The sequence below is a fragment of the Ornithodoros turicata genome, chromosome 1 (assembly GCF_037126465.1).
Source record: "Ornithodoros turicata isolate Travis chromosome 1, ASM3712646v1, whole genome shotgun sequence".
Classification (NCBI taxonomy): domain Eukaryota; kingdom Metazoa; phylum Arthropoda; class Arachnida; order Ixodida; family Argasidae; genus Ornithodoros; species Ornithodoros turicata.
In genome coordinates this window covers 93,668,969-93,683,180 of record NC_088201.1, presented here as the reverse complement: position 1 = coordinate 93,683,180, position 14,212 = coordinate 93,668,969, and the positions used below count along the sequence as shown (strand labels likewise).

The window sequence follows — 14,212 nt, the reverse complement described above, 5'->3', positions numbered from 1 at the left end:
TAATCTGCTGCCGGGACACATCACGTGCACAGTGTGCCACGCGATCGCTACTCTCCCAATCCTGACCCCATCCACGCTGGATCATGGACCGTGACGTCTCCTCATTCCCCACACGTACTGTGACCGGCAGTCGGAAAGTTGTTGAATGATTTAGCTTCACCAAAATGAAAAACCTCTCACGGGCGTTGCGAATCAGCTACACTCTGAACCCCGTGGCGGATAAATAAGCGCTATTTTTTTGCAAATTTATAGCGCTTACTCTGAGGCCGGATATATCCGCCTCAGGGGTTAACCGGCCCGGCTTCTATGCGCCTTCACGTTACACGCCGCGTGCTCTATGCGCCGCGGCTCCTATACGCTTCCACTGTTATGCGTTGCGCGTTTTATTCGCTTCAACCGGTATGCGCTACTTCAACTATATGCTATGTTTCCAATCACCACACTTCACACACCTCTGTGGAAAGCGAATTCAATCTTTATTGGCACACAACACACAAAGATCATGTACAGCACCACTACTTCGGTATCTATCAGGCTTGCGGGTGTATTTCTGACAAGACAGTTTTTTTTAAGCTACTGAATTTCACAAAAAAAAACTATATTAGAGCAATGCGGGCGTGGCTGTTGCAGGTGATATTGTTGAAGACATGTGCAATGCAGAAGAACATTATTCTTTTTTTTTATGCTTCAATCAGAATGCATTGCCCAGATGGCAAATTGGATACAACAGCAACACAAATTAATCTAAACAATTCCGTGCCTCAACATGCTGTTCCCTTCCTAATACAACAAAGCAGTTTTAGAGCAAGTAACAGTACTGTACCAGGGCCACCAATGTCTGGTGAACTTGAAGGGCACTGTAGTGGATGAGGTACTTCAATACATAAGGACTTCTTCAATTGAGCTTGACGGACCAGGGTCACTACGATAAAAGTAATCCGAGTATGATGTCTGTCCATTCTCACTTTGGTAGAATTCAGTGAATATGATACCTTTCAGTAGATTATAATCAACAGAACTCAAATAAGAGTGCAGTTATGAACGCTGCTGTAGGCACTTAGGATGGTAAGGAATTAAGTTGGCGCTCATAAAGTCGCCAAAATATGAAGGCAAGACAAAACTGTCTCTCCTGCATTACAATGCAAGTTCGCAAGTAAATCCACATTAATCGCGATCCCAATAAGACGCGTGTATACTCTGCATAGGAGTCTCTCTGTACCCACGTTTGTAAAAAAAGAAAAAAAAATATCAGTGCAAACCTTAAGCATTTCTACAATTAACCGAATAATTTGTGACACACATTCACATGCTCACACTCTTCTACATTCAAGTGTCGTTTTTTATCGTGTTCATGTGCCTCTCTTTCCAATTTATTATTGAGAATTAAATAGTGCGGCATAGACACGGGTTGATATGGGCTTACTTTTAAGCTATCTCAGTAAACGAACACCAGCTGCTAGAAATTCGAAATGTCCTTACCCGAAATATTCCGATCACAGTGTTCCCCCCAGTGTCGTCGGAGGACGGAGTGTCACCAGTTAAGTCTGAAAGAAAGAAGAGTTTGACACGAAGGAAAATTAAACGCAAGTGCAACAGGACGTAGAAACGCAATCACAGAAAGGTGAATTACCTGTATAGACGCGCAGAACATCATTTTCTTCGTCTGAGGCAACTACGAGAAGTGGTTGTGCTGCAAGTATGGACAATATTTCGTAAACGTGCTCGAAACGGTACACAATGCGCAGCCTGTTGCTTACTGGCATTTTCATGGCCGATCGGCGGATACCAACTGTGCACGGTTGCCCGGCTGACAAAGTTGTACTGACAACAACTTTCTAGCGAAAGTCGTACGATGTCAACGATGCGTTCATACTGCCCATCAGTATAGGCACCGGTCTTCTACAACGCCAGCGATGTCACAATGTATCGCAGCCAAGGAGACAAACCGACAAACTGCTTCGGAAATAAAAGCGGCGTCCGCCTAACCAACCACCACCAAGACGCCGACCGTTCCCTTACAAAAACAAGTCTTTAATTTCTATGAACATCTTGTTGGTTATTTGTTGAGTCAACATAAACTCAATAGAATTGCAATATGAATTGAGCAAGGTCAACAGTAGCCCAACTGAATTGTCAAACATTTTATTGTCAAACACTCTATACAAATGTGTTCAACAGTTGCACAACTAAATTTTTATTGCCAAACTGTTTACATAAATGGGCTCAACAGTAATCCACAGAATTTTCATTGCCAAACACTCTATATAAATTTGCTCAACAACAGCTCAACAGAATTTTTATTGTCACACACTTTATATCAATTTGCTCAACATTAGGTCAACATAATTTTTATTGTCAAACACTTCACATAAATTTGCTCAACATTAGCTCAACAGTATTTTTATTGTCACACACTTCATAAATTCTCAAGAGTGGTTTGATATCATATTACTCGATGCGAAACCTGTTGTGCAGTTCCAGCTTTCTTTTGAATTTCAAAAAACACCATGCAAACTGTTGTTTCGTAAAGCGTGCTGAGATGCACCTCTTCCTACTGTCTCGCAAGAGCAGCATATCATATGACAATCTATACAAGTATAATGCCACAGTTAATAACAAAAATGTGTGCAGAGTGCTTTCTCACATTGATACAGAGCTGTCCCTCAAGGTGCACATAAATAGACTCAAATAAGTAAGTATTAGGCTTCCATTAAGCAAGCTACTAAGATATGTTCAGGCCCAACATTATAAAGTGCCCATATATGGTCATCCTTTCATTTTGTGTTATCTTAATAGTTTAAAAATAGGACAATAAGAGCTAGTTGGTTTTACTGAGACGTGTTGAAAGAACGCTATAAAAACACACTGACAGACAACATGGGACGTTACCAGTTACTAAAAGTCGTTGCAGTTCAACACCTGGTGAGTAACCTTGGTGTCAGTATCCTTCTGATCCAATAATCGTGGGCTCGAACCTGGCCGAGGATGCCAGCAACTTGGTGGCAGGGTACAAGTTGCTTAGACACGCAGTTTTATTTCGCAAGGGACGTTATACGGGGCGCCATATGATGAGCTTTCATTGCATGTTAGAGAACCTTCAGGTGCGCAAAAGCAATCTGCAGACCGCGACCTCTGTGGCGTCACTCATGATCTCAGTTGTCTTGTGACGAACGCCCCCCCCCCCCCCAAAAAAAAAAGAGGGTATACATTTATGGACGCCTGGGAATGTCGGGCCTGTAAGACACACGCTTAAAGAGCCTCTACCATAATGTTTTCATGTAGTGGGAACAGGAAGAGATGTGCTGCATTTTGGAGACATATACACTTTTTCAAACATTCTGCCTCAACAGCCAGGCTTTGGTCTGTCGGCTGTGCCTTTACAAACTCCACGGAGCCACCTTGAGGAAAATCTACGAACAACTTCTCTTCCACACTGAAGACATGTAAGTGCACTTCAATTTGACCACGTTCACCAAGAGCGCTGGATTTATAAAAGATCCTGCAAATGCGTCCGAAGCAACCATTCGCATACACATAGGAGTTCTTTCGCCTTGATTTATCCAGTCGTGCGGTGCAGAAGGTTGATCTACCAACCACAATTTTCTGGAAATCTGTCCCTCCTGGTTTTGGTTCACCTTTCCCAAGAAGAATCATGCTGCCATGTCGTACAAACTTCTTTCGCAGGGTATACCCCTTTAGCAAACTTTTGAAGTCACGTTCTTGAATGGACAACACCTGCTTAGCGGATCTTTGTGACCACAGTTTCGAGAGTCCCTGTAGAATGCAGAATTTCTGCACAATTTGGTAGTGTGGGTATCGAGTACCCTGGACAAATCTCACTAGTGTGCCATTCATAGACTCGAACGGAAACAACGAATATCCCCACGGCGGACCCCAGTTCATGACGCTGTCAACAAGATGTATAAGAAGGTGAGCATTGTAGCTCAAGTATTCGGTTCCGTACAGTGCCTCATACTCGACGAGAAAGTCTATTACCTGACGCCGAATTTTAAGTAGTTCTTCCATGGAAACTGATGGTCCAAGCAAATAATGCATGATTGAAACAAAGCTCATCCAGTGTTTGTAGTGGCGTGGCGGGATGTAATTTTTCAGGACAATAGGGGAGTAAAAAAGCATCCAATTCCGCCAGTCCGATGCCTTCCAGTCTTTGACATTACGCAATGACGCCGGCAGCCTTGATAGTTCCCATGTCGGAGTAAGGCTGAGGAGGCACTTGTCTGCAGCGTCAAGGGAACGGCGAATTTCGAAGTGCCGACACCTCTTAGACTTGAACCACATGAGTAAAGTTGCCCGGACGAAACCCAAGCATACCGAGTGCATATAGTCAACCACAAATCCTGTGGCAAACGAGAAGAAAGCAAGCAGTGTAAGAACACTACTTCCCTTTACACCGCAACTTGGCGCTTGCTGGGCCCTTGCCTTTTCAGCATGTTCTGCGAAGGAATCTGGAGTCCTGAGTTTTGGTGCTGGAGACAATGGAGGGTAGACGCGACAAAAGCCGTTCCCCTTGCGCACAACTTTGCCAGAGTCCTCGCACCATGTACACCCGTGAGCCCCGTTGAACTGTGTCATGTTCGCCACGTCACATCTCGCTACACTGTCCACAGCACATGGCCCAGGGTACACCTTCGTTTTGCGCACATTCCCATCTTTATCACTCCACGTGATTCCTACGGATGACAGTTCGTTCATTGTTTTTACGAACGGCTGCAAGAACGTTTTGAAGACTGGCTTTTGATCGCTTAGCCAAAAGCCTGCTAAGAGCATTTTTTGAGTCCGCTGTTTGTAGGACAGTTCATTGACCATCACAAGAAGGGGCCACATGCTTACTTTCGAGCTTTCAAAGAGAGGCACTCCATCAGTATTGAAAGTTAGCGTGATGTCACCTTCGTTCAAATGCAGGTTGTGGTAGTGCATGCTTTGTGTTATGTCAGCCACATCATATGATAATGTTGACTTCTTCTTGCAAAGACTTTCATCAGATTCCAGGAGCTGGCGAAGTTGCCCAACCAAGTCCAGGACGAGAAAGAAACACGAAGATTTCACGAGGCTCTCAAATGTGTGGGATGCACCGCATTTGTTGCATGACACTTCTGATGCATCGGCAAGCTCACCAATATATTCACTGCACGTCTTGCAGAAAAAATGTTTCGCATATTGCTCCTCGGAAGCAGAAAAGTGCCTGAAGAAACTGTACTTCGTTGATGGGTATGATGTTCCTTCAGGCAGGTGAGCATTGATGAGTTTCACCAAGCTCTCTGTGGCTTCTTTCGAACAAGAATGACGAAGGCTGTGCGCCATTACCATTAAGAAACTCTGTGCTCTTGTCAGCTTTGAGCCTGGGAAAAGTAGGTTTTCCTGAAATAGAAAGGATGGGCCATAGGTGAGAAAAATGCGTGTGGGCACGCAAACTCAATGTGGATCATCAAGAGCCATTTGCGCCCAACTCAACCAGGCGAGGTATTCTAAGGTTTTCACCGTTGACTGCTAGGTGTTCGTTGACAAGATGGTAGTCTCTTATCTTTGTCGGTCGTGTGATTATGCATCTTAATGTTGAAATGCCGTTCACAATGAATCTCTATTCTAATGTACTGTGTGCTAAAGTAATAACATGCACAAATAAACCGGGAAAGCTGTGCAGAGATGTCACAATTGTGCCATGATTCTTTCCGTGTCTAAGACAAATTCCGTAAGTGGAACCTTCACCAAGCATGACCCCCCCCTTGAAAGCTCGGCACCCCCCCCCCCCCAGTAGTGAATTTCTGGGGAAATCACTGGGTGAGATAGGAAGACGAACAGGCATCAGCTCAACCAAGTACGGCATCAATATAACTACGTCGCTCTGTCGTCCAACAATCGCGAAGGAACAGAAAAAAAAAAAAATCGAAGTGAAACGTGTGCTTACGAGTTCATCTTCGTGGTTGTCTGACGATCCGAGCTCGCACCGCGAAGGGCCCGACTCAGCCGTGGTTTCCGAAGGAGTGGTGCTAGTTTCCGAATCACTGCTTTCGTCAGACGACCTGGTCTGCTCTGTCTCACATGTCACATTTTGGGGCATTTCATACCGACGTTCAGCATCGCTTTCTGGGTCAACCGAACCCTGATCCATCCCACTCTCGGTTGTAGTACTTTCGTTGGATGAGTCGGCAGCTATGTCTTCGTCCCCGCTGCCTTCCTCGAAGCTCCCTTCAGACGAGGCAGTCCTGGTCGCTGATATGCCTAGCGCAGCTCGACGTTTAAAGCGGCAACGAGAGCGGAGAGGGATATCGGCATGCGAGTCCCAAAGATACGTTCCAAATTGCCTTTTTGGAGGCATTGTGGACAAGAGGAGCAATTTAAGTCCCAGGCGTTCAGTTGTCCTGCTTGGAAACTCAGGAATCGTGACGTGACCGACAAATGAAAAGTGAAAAGACTCCTCGGATGTTTCGTGGTTTCAGAATGAAATGTCGATACGCATGTGTGTTCGAAGAAAGCGGGGGGAGGGGGATATATATTTATTAAAAGGAAAGGTCTGACAGACCAAGGTCGGCATGCTATTCCATTAAAAAAAAAGAAAAGAAAAGAGAAAAAAAAAAGGAAAGACAAGAAGACGAACAAAAAAATTAACGGGGGAAAACTGACTGCCTTCGTGCAAGAAACGATAATCCCGCATTTGCGTTGTTGCTTCCAACATTTTCATGCATAATCATTTTATCGACATCGCTGGTGTGATAGTGCTTGTTATCGGCAGTGGAAATCGTGATGTACAACTTGGGACAAAAGTTCACTGAAGACTGAGGTGTCGCATTTCTTCATTGGAGCGACAGCCTAGCACCAAACAGGAGCGGACATGCATATTGAGAGGTACACAGAAGAGCCAGACACCCGTTTCCTATACAACAGTCGGTCCGATGAAGAAATATGACAGTGTTCCGTAAACTTTCGTCCCACGCATATCTTCTACTTCTTCCTAATTCTGCCAGCCAACGCGCGGTGAACAATGGAACAATCGTGCGAGCAACCGGCAACTATGGCATTGACTTTTCACTTGGCTATTGTGTCGCTGGCCGATCCATTCCGTTGCAGAAGCGGTTTTTGGCGGCGTGGTTCAGTGTAGCGTCGTAGCGTCTCTTTAGCGTAGCAAGTTTCTGCTATGAGTCATATTTTGGTGAAGTGGCTAGGAGAAGAAAAATGGGATGTCTACCCTGTACGAAGCATCGTGGATCCATCGGTTGGTCTGCGGCTGCTAACAGAGCCTAACGCAATCAAGGATTTGCGAGGTTCAATTGTGCGTGTAAGCTGGAAAGAAGGCGAAACACCGGCTTCCGCAACGCTGCTTCATTTCGGTGAGTACCGCTCATTCAAGCGTACACCTCAAGTCTAGTGGTGTGCTCGTGTGGTGACGGTCGTATTTTTCTGTTAGGGAAACCACAGACGCTGGAGAAAAAGCGAAACAAACTCGTGGCGTCAGCTTCCGAGGAGACCCCAGACATACCGTGGGAGGAATCCGAGCCACTCACTTCCACTGCAAGCACTGTCAGTAAATTTGGTTGAGTTTACATTACGTAGCTTTCGTATGTGCAATGGTTAATGCACTAGCCTAGAGTATTACGTGTGGCTTATCCATCATATTCCCAGCTTAATTTATCTCACAGTTCGCGCTCATTCGAAAGAAGTGTTGTCATATGTTCAGTTTCCAGTAGTCGAGAAGGGACTTCGAGCTATGTATATTGTACTTAGGGTCTTTCACGTGTGTTACACTTTTGTGCATCTGTATGAATGTGTCACAGCATTTTGTTACTTAACTCACTACATTCCTTGTATTTTTGTAGAGTGAATCTGCTTTGTAATTTATAGGATGACTGCAGCATGTGTGCAACCAAAATTGAGGCCCTGACTGCTGAAAACCTCAGGCTAAAGGACGAAAATGACGCCCTGAAAAGGTCGCTAGAGGCAGCGGAGAAGGCATCTGGTATGCAGTAGCCTAGCAGTGTATTGTTTCTGAATATATGATGCCTTTTCACTCTGGTACCCCCTGGAGCTGTAAGTGCTGCTTAAATACATTGGCTGTGTATACCAGAGTAATATTATTAATTGTCATGTGTGCAGAAGCCAGCTTTACATCAATACAGAGCAGACCTGGGTATTGCACGCATTACCTAGAACAATGTCCCTGCTTAATTGTTCCAGAGCCAGCGAAAATGGTAAAAAGGCTGCGAAAGATACTAGACAAGAGAGACATGCCAGAGGTTGTACTACCGTCTCCGAAGGTGGGTACCAGCAAAACCAAGAGTTACAATGAAAAAATGGCTAGGAAGCAAGCGAGCTGGTGAAGATGATGCATAATGTAAAACCCCCAGACTAGGGAACACGAAAGGACAGACACAAACACGAAGTCTTCGTGTTTGTGTCTGTCCTTTCGTGTTCCCTAGTCTCGGGGTTTTATGTTATGCAAGAGTTACGTTGTTGCGTGATTGTTCTTTCGAACTATGCAAGTGGATGAGCCTGTTCCATAACTGCAGTGCTTCTAAACGGTAGTTTGGATCATAGATTCGAACCAAACCCGACCCAAAAATTTTTGTTCAAACCTGAACTGAGCCGAATCGAAACTGTCTACGCCATCTTGTAACAGAACCGTTAAAAAAAATTACCGGTGACCGATTCAAATAACGGTTCATGCGGAAGCTAAAGGCGGAACTGTGCATGTTCCACATGAATATAAAATCCACTTTTAAGTCTTTCTTTTTTTTTTCTCCTTTTATTAGCTTCGTAGCCTTCTGGCATGCTTGCTCAAAAGTCATTCCCTGCAGAAATGCTCCGCATTTTCTGGAGTAGCGAAATAACAGCAGGAAAGATGGTAATTTAGAACTGCTATGACTACCAATATCTTAGGTAAACACACAAATACTTTTTTTTTTATTTTTACAGTTTACAGGATTTTTATAACAAAAGGTTTGAGAGTGATATAGAGGTAGTTTTTGCAGTTGAGTTCTACGGCCAGGCAGAGTGTGTAACTGCCAAATGAATAATTACCTGAAATTCATTGACTTTTTTAAAACAGAACTCTCAAGCTCTTTGGCTTTTAGCCTCGACTCCTCCCATCTACTGATGAAAATAAAATATTTATGTACGTATGTAACTTTGGACAAAAGTGAGATAGGAGATTGAGGGACTATCGTTCAATGCCATTCCACGTCTAAAAAATCCTGAAACATGTATGCACGCCAAAATATCCATCCTCAATTTTTGATACACAGATGAACCGAAACCGAAAAAACACGCCTGAGGATCACGTTATCCTCACCATCAGCAGCTTATCTTGGCTGGACAGCGGTTTCTCTGACCAGCTTAGCTGTACGTAGTACAGTTATCTCCAGTGCTCCAAAGCATGTGGCCCTCTGATGTGAAATAGGTGCCAACACCACCTAGATAGGGAAAGATAGGGAAAGGCTGTGCATTGCCTATTCTCCATCCTTCGATTAAGGGACTTCGTCTCCTACTGCGATTCACCGTTGTGAGAACCCGCAAATGATTGCAGCTCTCTAGGAACATGCACACCTAAATGTTTAGACAAAAAGGGCAAGATGCTTTCCAGAAAATCAGTCTTAGGAAATGATTGAGACCGTCTTGCGCTTTACTTCCAAGCTTTCACATTTAGTACGCGGGGACGTTCAATCACAACTGGCAGACGACCGAAAGCACGTTCATGATTGACTACGGCCATTTAAAACCATTTAAAATATGATCCTGATTGGCTGACTCTTAACTGTTATGTCACGAACATAATGAAAAGAGTGCTGCAAGACGAAGACGAGACGTAAGAAAGACACCGGTAACGCACTGGTGTGTCTCTTATGTGTCTTGTCTTCGTCTTGCAGCGCTCTTTTCATCACGTTCTTGTATTACAAGCCCAAATTCCTTTACTCTTATGTCACGTTGATGAGCAAGCAGGCTCTCTTTGTCTAGGTGGTGTTGGCTGTACTCACCACGTTCCTGGTCGCAGTGGTTTCGGTTTTGGCTCATTTGCATATCAAAATGGGGGACGGATATTAAACGCACGTGTTTCAGGATTTGTTAAATGTGCCTTTTCCAGTATGCGTGTCAAGTGCCTGAGAAAAACTGAAATGGAAAATTTCTGATCTTGAAACAAAAATGTGCTTGCAGGTCGACATCGGCAGCGGAGTACTCGTTGAACAGAACATTATTGAGAGATTGGAACGCAGCTGTCAGAGTGGCCCTGGGAAGCTTGCGCGCTCTCTCTTGCGTCATGTGTTTGCCGAAGAAGAGTTGCGAGGAAGATCCCTCTTTGGTATGAAGAGCAATGCTCAGAAGGAGAGACCAGCTAAAGATGCCCTCGACCCGATACGCGTCAATGCTGTCATAGGTAAATATGCTTGTCTGGCTTTGTCCCTCTGTTTTGTTGTCACGTGCTATCTAGTTCATTATTGATGATAGATATTTTATTTTAAATTATTGATGGTAGATATTTTTATCCTCATGGCTAAAATTGGGCGTAGTATTAAGTGTCTCAATGTCATGCAGTAGATGAGGAAATGTAGGTTTCAAACTGTGCAAAGAATGGTGTTGTGGGTGTTTTCTGGAAGCTTTCCACACTAATGGCATCAGAGTTCTGTTCTAGCCTGGCTCACAGCAAATCCTTACACATGTTTAACCCGCTTCTGTAGTTCTTCCATTGTTGCCATTGCTGCTTACACAACTTACGTCTTGCTTCAAATATGCAGATCTTGCGAATACTGAGCATTATGACAAAGTAACGTGACACGTGGATTCGGGCTCACACAATGCACTTCTTGCTCATTAATAGAGCCTGAAGTTTTAGGGTTTTACCCTATTCTTCCCCGAATTTGCACCCTGAATTGAAGGTTGCCTCTTTACGGAACTCGATTTTTACCCGGATAATTCCCCTCACTGGGATGTCTGTAGGAATGCAATAACATACTTGGTTGGCAGCAAATACAGCTACATCACTGTTTGTACCAAGCCAGTACAGTTATTTTGAGTAACTGAGCCCAATTTCTCCCAGAATTTAGCCTAATGGACGTTTTTCCACCCGAATTCACATGAATGTAGAGCACATGTTTATTTACCGTATTTTTATCTTCCGAATTTAGAAAAAAATATTTCCCGCAAACTTCAGGCTCTACTCATTAAGCTTTCATATTCTTGGCTTAATGGGTACAGAGAATTGTGGAAGAAGATTCGATGAATGCTGTGCGCATAATGCCTATATCTGCTTCATACTGTTGATGTAATGCTGTCCGCAAAAAGTAGCTCATTTTCCAAATTTGGTATAGGCTGTAGGGTGTCACAGCAGCAGCATCCTGAAATTGTAAATGAAAAACGTGGCAATTGGAGACGTCTATCATGCTTATTTTTAGTAAGTTTTTTTACCTCCTTGTTACGTGGGTTTCTTCTGCTTATATCATTATATAACGATTTTCTCAAATTCTGCTTTGAAATTAGCTAACCCAAGGTCGCTTTTTTGCACAACTGTGGAGTCCTTGCAGAACCCACTGCATTTCTCCAAAATCCAAGTTTGTATTGGTAGGCTACTGCATAAAAAAAAGGAAAGAAAAAGAACAGGATGCAGCATTTTGGTATATCCACTGCCAGGTGGACATGAATATTTGCCTGGAGTGCGGCTGCCGCACATGAAGACTTTATTACATTATTTATCGGGCGGCGCTAGTGATATCCAGCTAGCCCAACCAGCTTCTAATAATTTTGCGTATCATCCCACTTTTCCACGATAACACTATAGGCACCCATCCGATCTTTGTCATGTTTTTGTGGCGTAACAACCACCTCTCTTCGGACGAAGAGTGAAGTTCTGGAAAAGTTCATGACTGAGGATGCATCGAAATGCTCATCCTACGTTGTTGTTTTCTTTTTCTGTCATGGTAGATCATGAATACTTGGTTGGATTTTAGTGAATTGGCATCAAGTCGACACAGACTTCTGAGTCGTAAACCCAAAAGGTGCTTGGCTAATTTACCAAGGTTTGTGAGAATGGCTCTGCTGCTGCTGAAAGCAAATGAAACGTGCAGAACGAGGTTTGAAAGACCAAATAACCGTCACCAGATGTGCCTATGAAGGGTGCTTGTTTAATTCTAGTATTTTCACATAGCCATTGGATAAGCTCATGCGAGAGCATTGTAAGTAATATTCATACACATTGTTTTTCACATTATAGGCTACACATGCAGCAAATTTCCACAAGCAAGTGTGGCATACATCAAAAATAGCCTTGCATCACTCTTGGCCCGGGAGATGAAGTAAATGAAAGGGATGTCAAACCCTCTACGTTCATGTCATCTGTAGGACATGTTTTCATAATGCTGTGATAACACTGAGTGTGCACGGGTAGTACACGGGTAGTGTGCAATACTGTATAAAGAATGTAATAAAGTAAGTGTATATCTCATCGTTGTCTCCTGTGTGCTAATTTACTACGCTTCTTTAGACTGGTTTGCAGAAACAGCAGCACATATTTAATTTCAATGTGTACTCAATAGAAAAGCCACAGCCTTTCTGTCTGAAAAGCTCCATAGGATTTCAGAAGGTACAGCTCAACAGAATTTCAGAAAGCACGCGGTGGCCACTTTTCAACAGTTGGCAATAAGGAGTCAACAGATCCCTCAATGGAAATGCTTGCGCTTTTCAACATAATAACCATAAGGTCCGTTGACACATGTCAATGAAGTTTCAATTGAACCTCAGTACATATTTTTGTAAGGGTTGCACGACGTGATGCAATCTGCAGCAATGACACAGCTGCGAACTTGGGAACATTGGTAGCCGCCACGATTGGTTGTGCCTCATATGCACCAAATGCTCATAACCTCCAAACGCTCAAAACCTCCAAACGCCCATATGCACCGAAAAAAAGTTGGCGGTTTTGAGCGTTTGGTGGAAATGAGCAGGAGGGGAGAACCTGCTCATAAGCACCAAACGTCCAGAACATCCGAATGCTCATATGCACCAAAGACGGGCGACCACAAAGGCCGGGTCTTTCTCTCCCGCATTTGGAACAAGGTCATAGGGTAGAAAGGTGGAATGAATGGCGACTACCAAGGCCGCTTAATGTAGCATTTTTTTATTGCCGCTTAATGTGTCAGTTTGAAGTTTATATAACAGCTTGGTCCTGCTTGTATGTAGCCAGAACGAATAGAATTGCTTCCTGATCTTGTCGCGTTGTCTGTACTCCGCAAAATAAAGAGAGGAACAGAAAGAACAGACGCAATTTGTACAATACAAGCGCTGCAGCAAATGGAACCGCTTTTATGTTCCTCATTAAATGGCGTGCAGCATTTATTGTTCATTAAGATTAATGTTAATTTAAAAAAGCATGCCTTCCAATTTGAAGAAATGAGGAGTGCGAACGATAGCACTTGGTTGGCTATGATCCGGTTCATCAGGTGTCCACAACGACGCTCCTGTATTTTTGGGCGCACGGAAAACCGCGCGGGACCATTTCTTCCGCCACGCAACCAGGGACCAATTTTTCCGGGACTATTTTTTTTTCCGAAACTCAATCCAACGTGCTCTACAATTCGCGCTCCTATAGTTCTTCAACCTTCGGTCTGGAAGATGACTGGCTTGGTACTTTGGATGATTGGTTTTCAACTCATTTCTGTTTGCCCACAGTTTTAGGCATTCGGGAGCAACGTTACTTCCTCTTATAAGTAGAGCTCGGAAATTTACGTGCTAAAACCATGAAAATAGACAGGTATTTCGACCCTCAAAAACACCTAAACAGGCAATAACATGCAAAAAGAGACACATTGTAAACTTGTAACACATGCCAAAACTACTTCTAATGTACGCTTCATGACGCAGGCTTTATACTCTAGAACTGTAGCGAATGCCACAGAACCATTCGATGACGCCAGTGCCTGACTGCGACGCTGTGCAGCGCCAAGCCTTCTTCCTGCACCGCTAGTTCAAGCTCACCTGGTGTTATCGTTGATTCCCTAACATATATTCAGTTTCATTGTATTTAAGTTTATTTCTTCAGTTTACGTTTACTACTCGTTTTCTCTTATGTTTACTCGTTTATGTAGCGTTAGCCGCTATCGAGTAGACGGCGTTCCATGCTGATATCCGACCATCGGCCATGATTTCAAGTATTAAAAATTTTTGGCAAATAAAAAAAAATAAATGACATTTGTCAACGATTTATCCCCGTTGA

At 43.7% G+C, this 14,212-nt stretch overlaps 1 protein-coding gene and 1 long non-coding RNA gene across 2 annotated transcripts in view; both read left to right on the top strand.

The window, feature by feature from the left end:
* LOC135366520 (uncharacterized) overlaps positions 1 to 14,212 on the top strand; it is a 69,611-nt gene that overhangs the window by 53,607 nt on the left and 1,792 nt on the right. The gene's annotated exons all lie outside the window — the stretch shown is intronic.
* On the top strand, positions 7,141 to 12,397 carry LOC135366506 (uncharacterized). Its single transcript, XM_064599223.1, has 6 exons — positions 7,141 to 7,346; positions 7,424 to 7,536; positions 7,858 to 7,972; positions 8,191 to 8,270; positions 10,165 to 10,384; positions 12,215 to 12,397. Exons 1-6 carry the CDS (start codon positions 7,154 to 7,156, stop codon positions 12,298 to 12,300), a joined length of 807 nt encoding a protein of 268 aa, XP_064455293.1. The 5' UTR covers positions 7,141 to 7,153; the 3' UTR covers positions 12,301 to 12,397.

Excerpts from the sequence above, each read along its gene's own strand:
- LOC135366506 (XM_064599223.1), top strand. The coding sequence starts at position 7,154 with ATGAGTCATATTTTGGTGAAGTGGCTAGGAGAAGAAAAATGGGATGTC. Across the intron at positions 7,537-7,857 it reads TCACTTCCACTGCAAGCACT|GATGACTGCAGCATGTGTGC; the intron begins GTCAGTAAATTT and ends TGTAATTTATAG. Across the intron at positions 8,271-10,164 it reads TTGTACTACCGTCTCCGAAG|GTCGACATCGGCAGCGGAGT; the intron begins GTGGGTACCAGC and ends ATGTGCTTGCAG.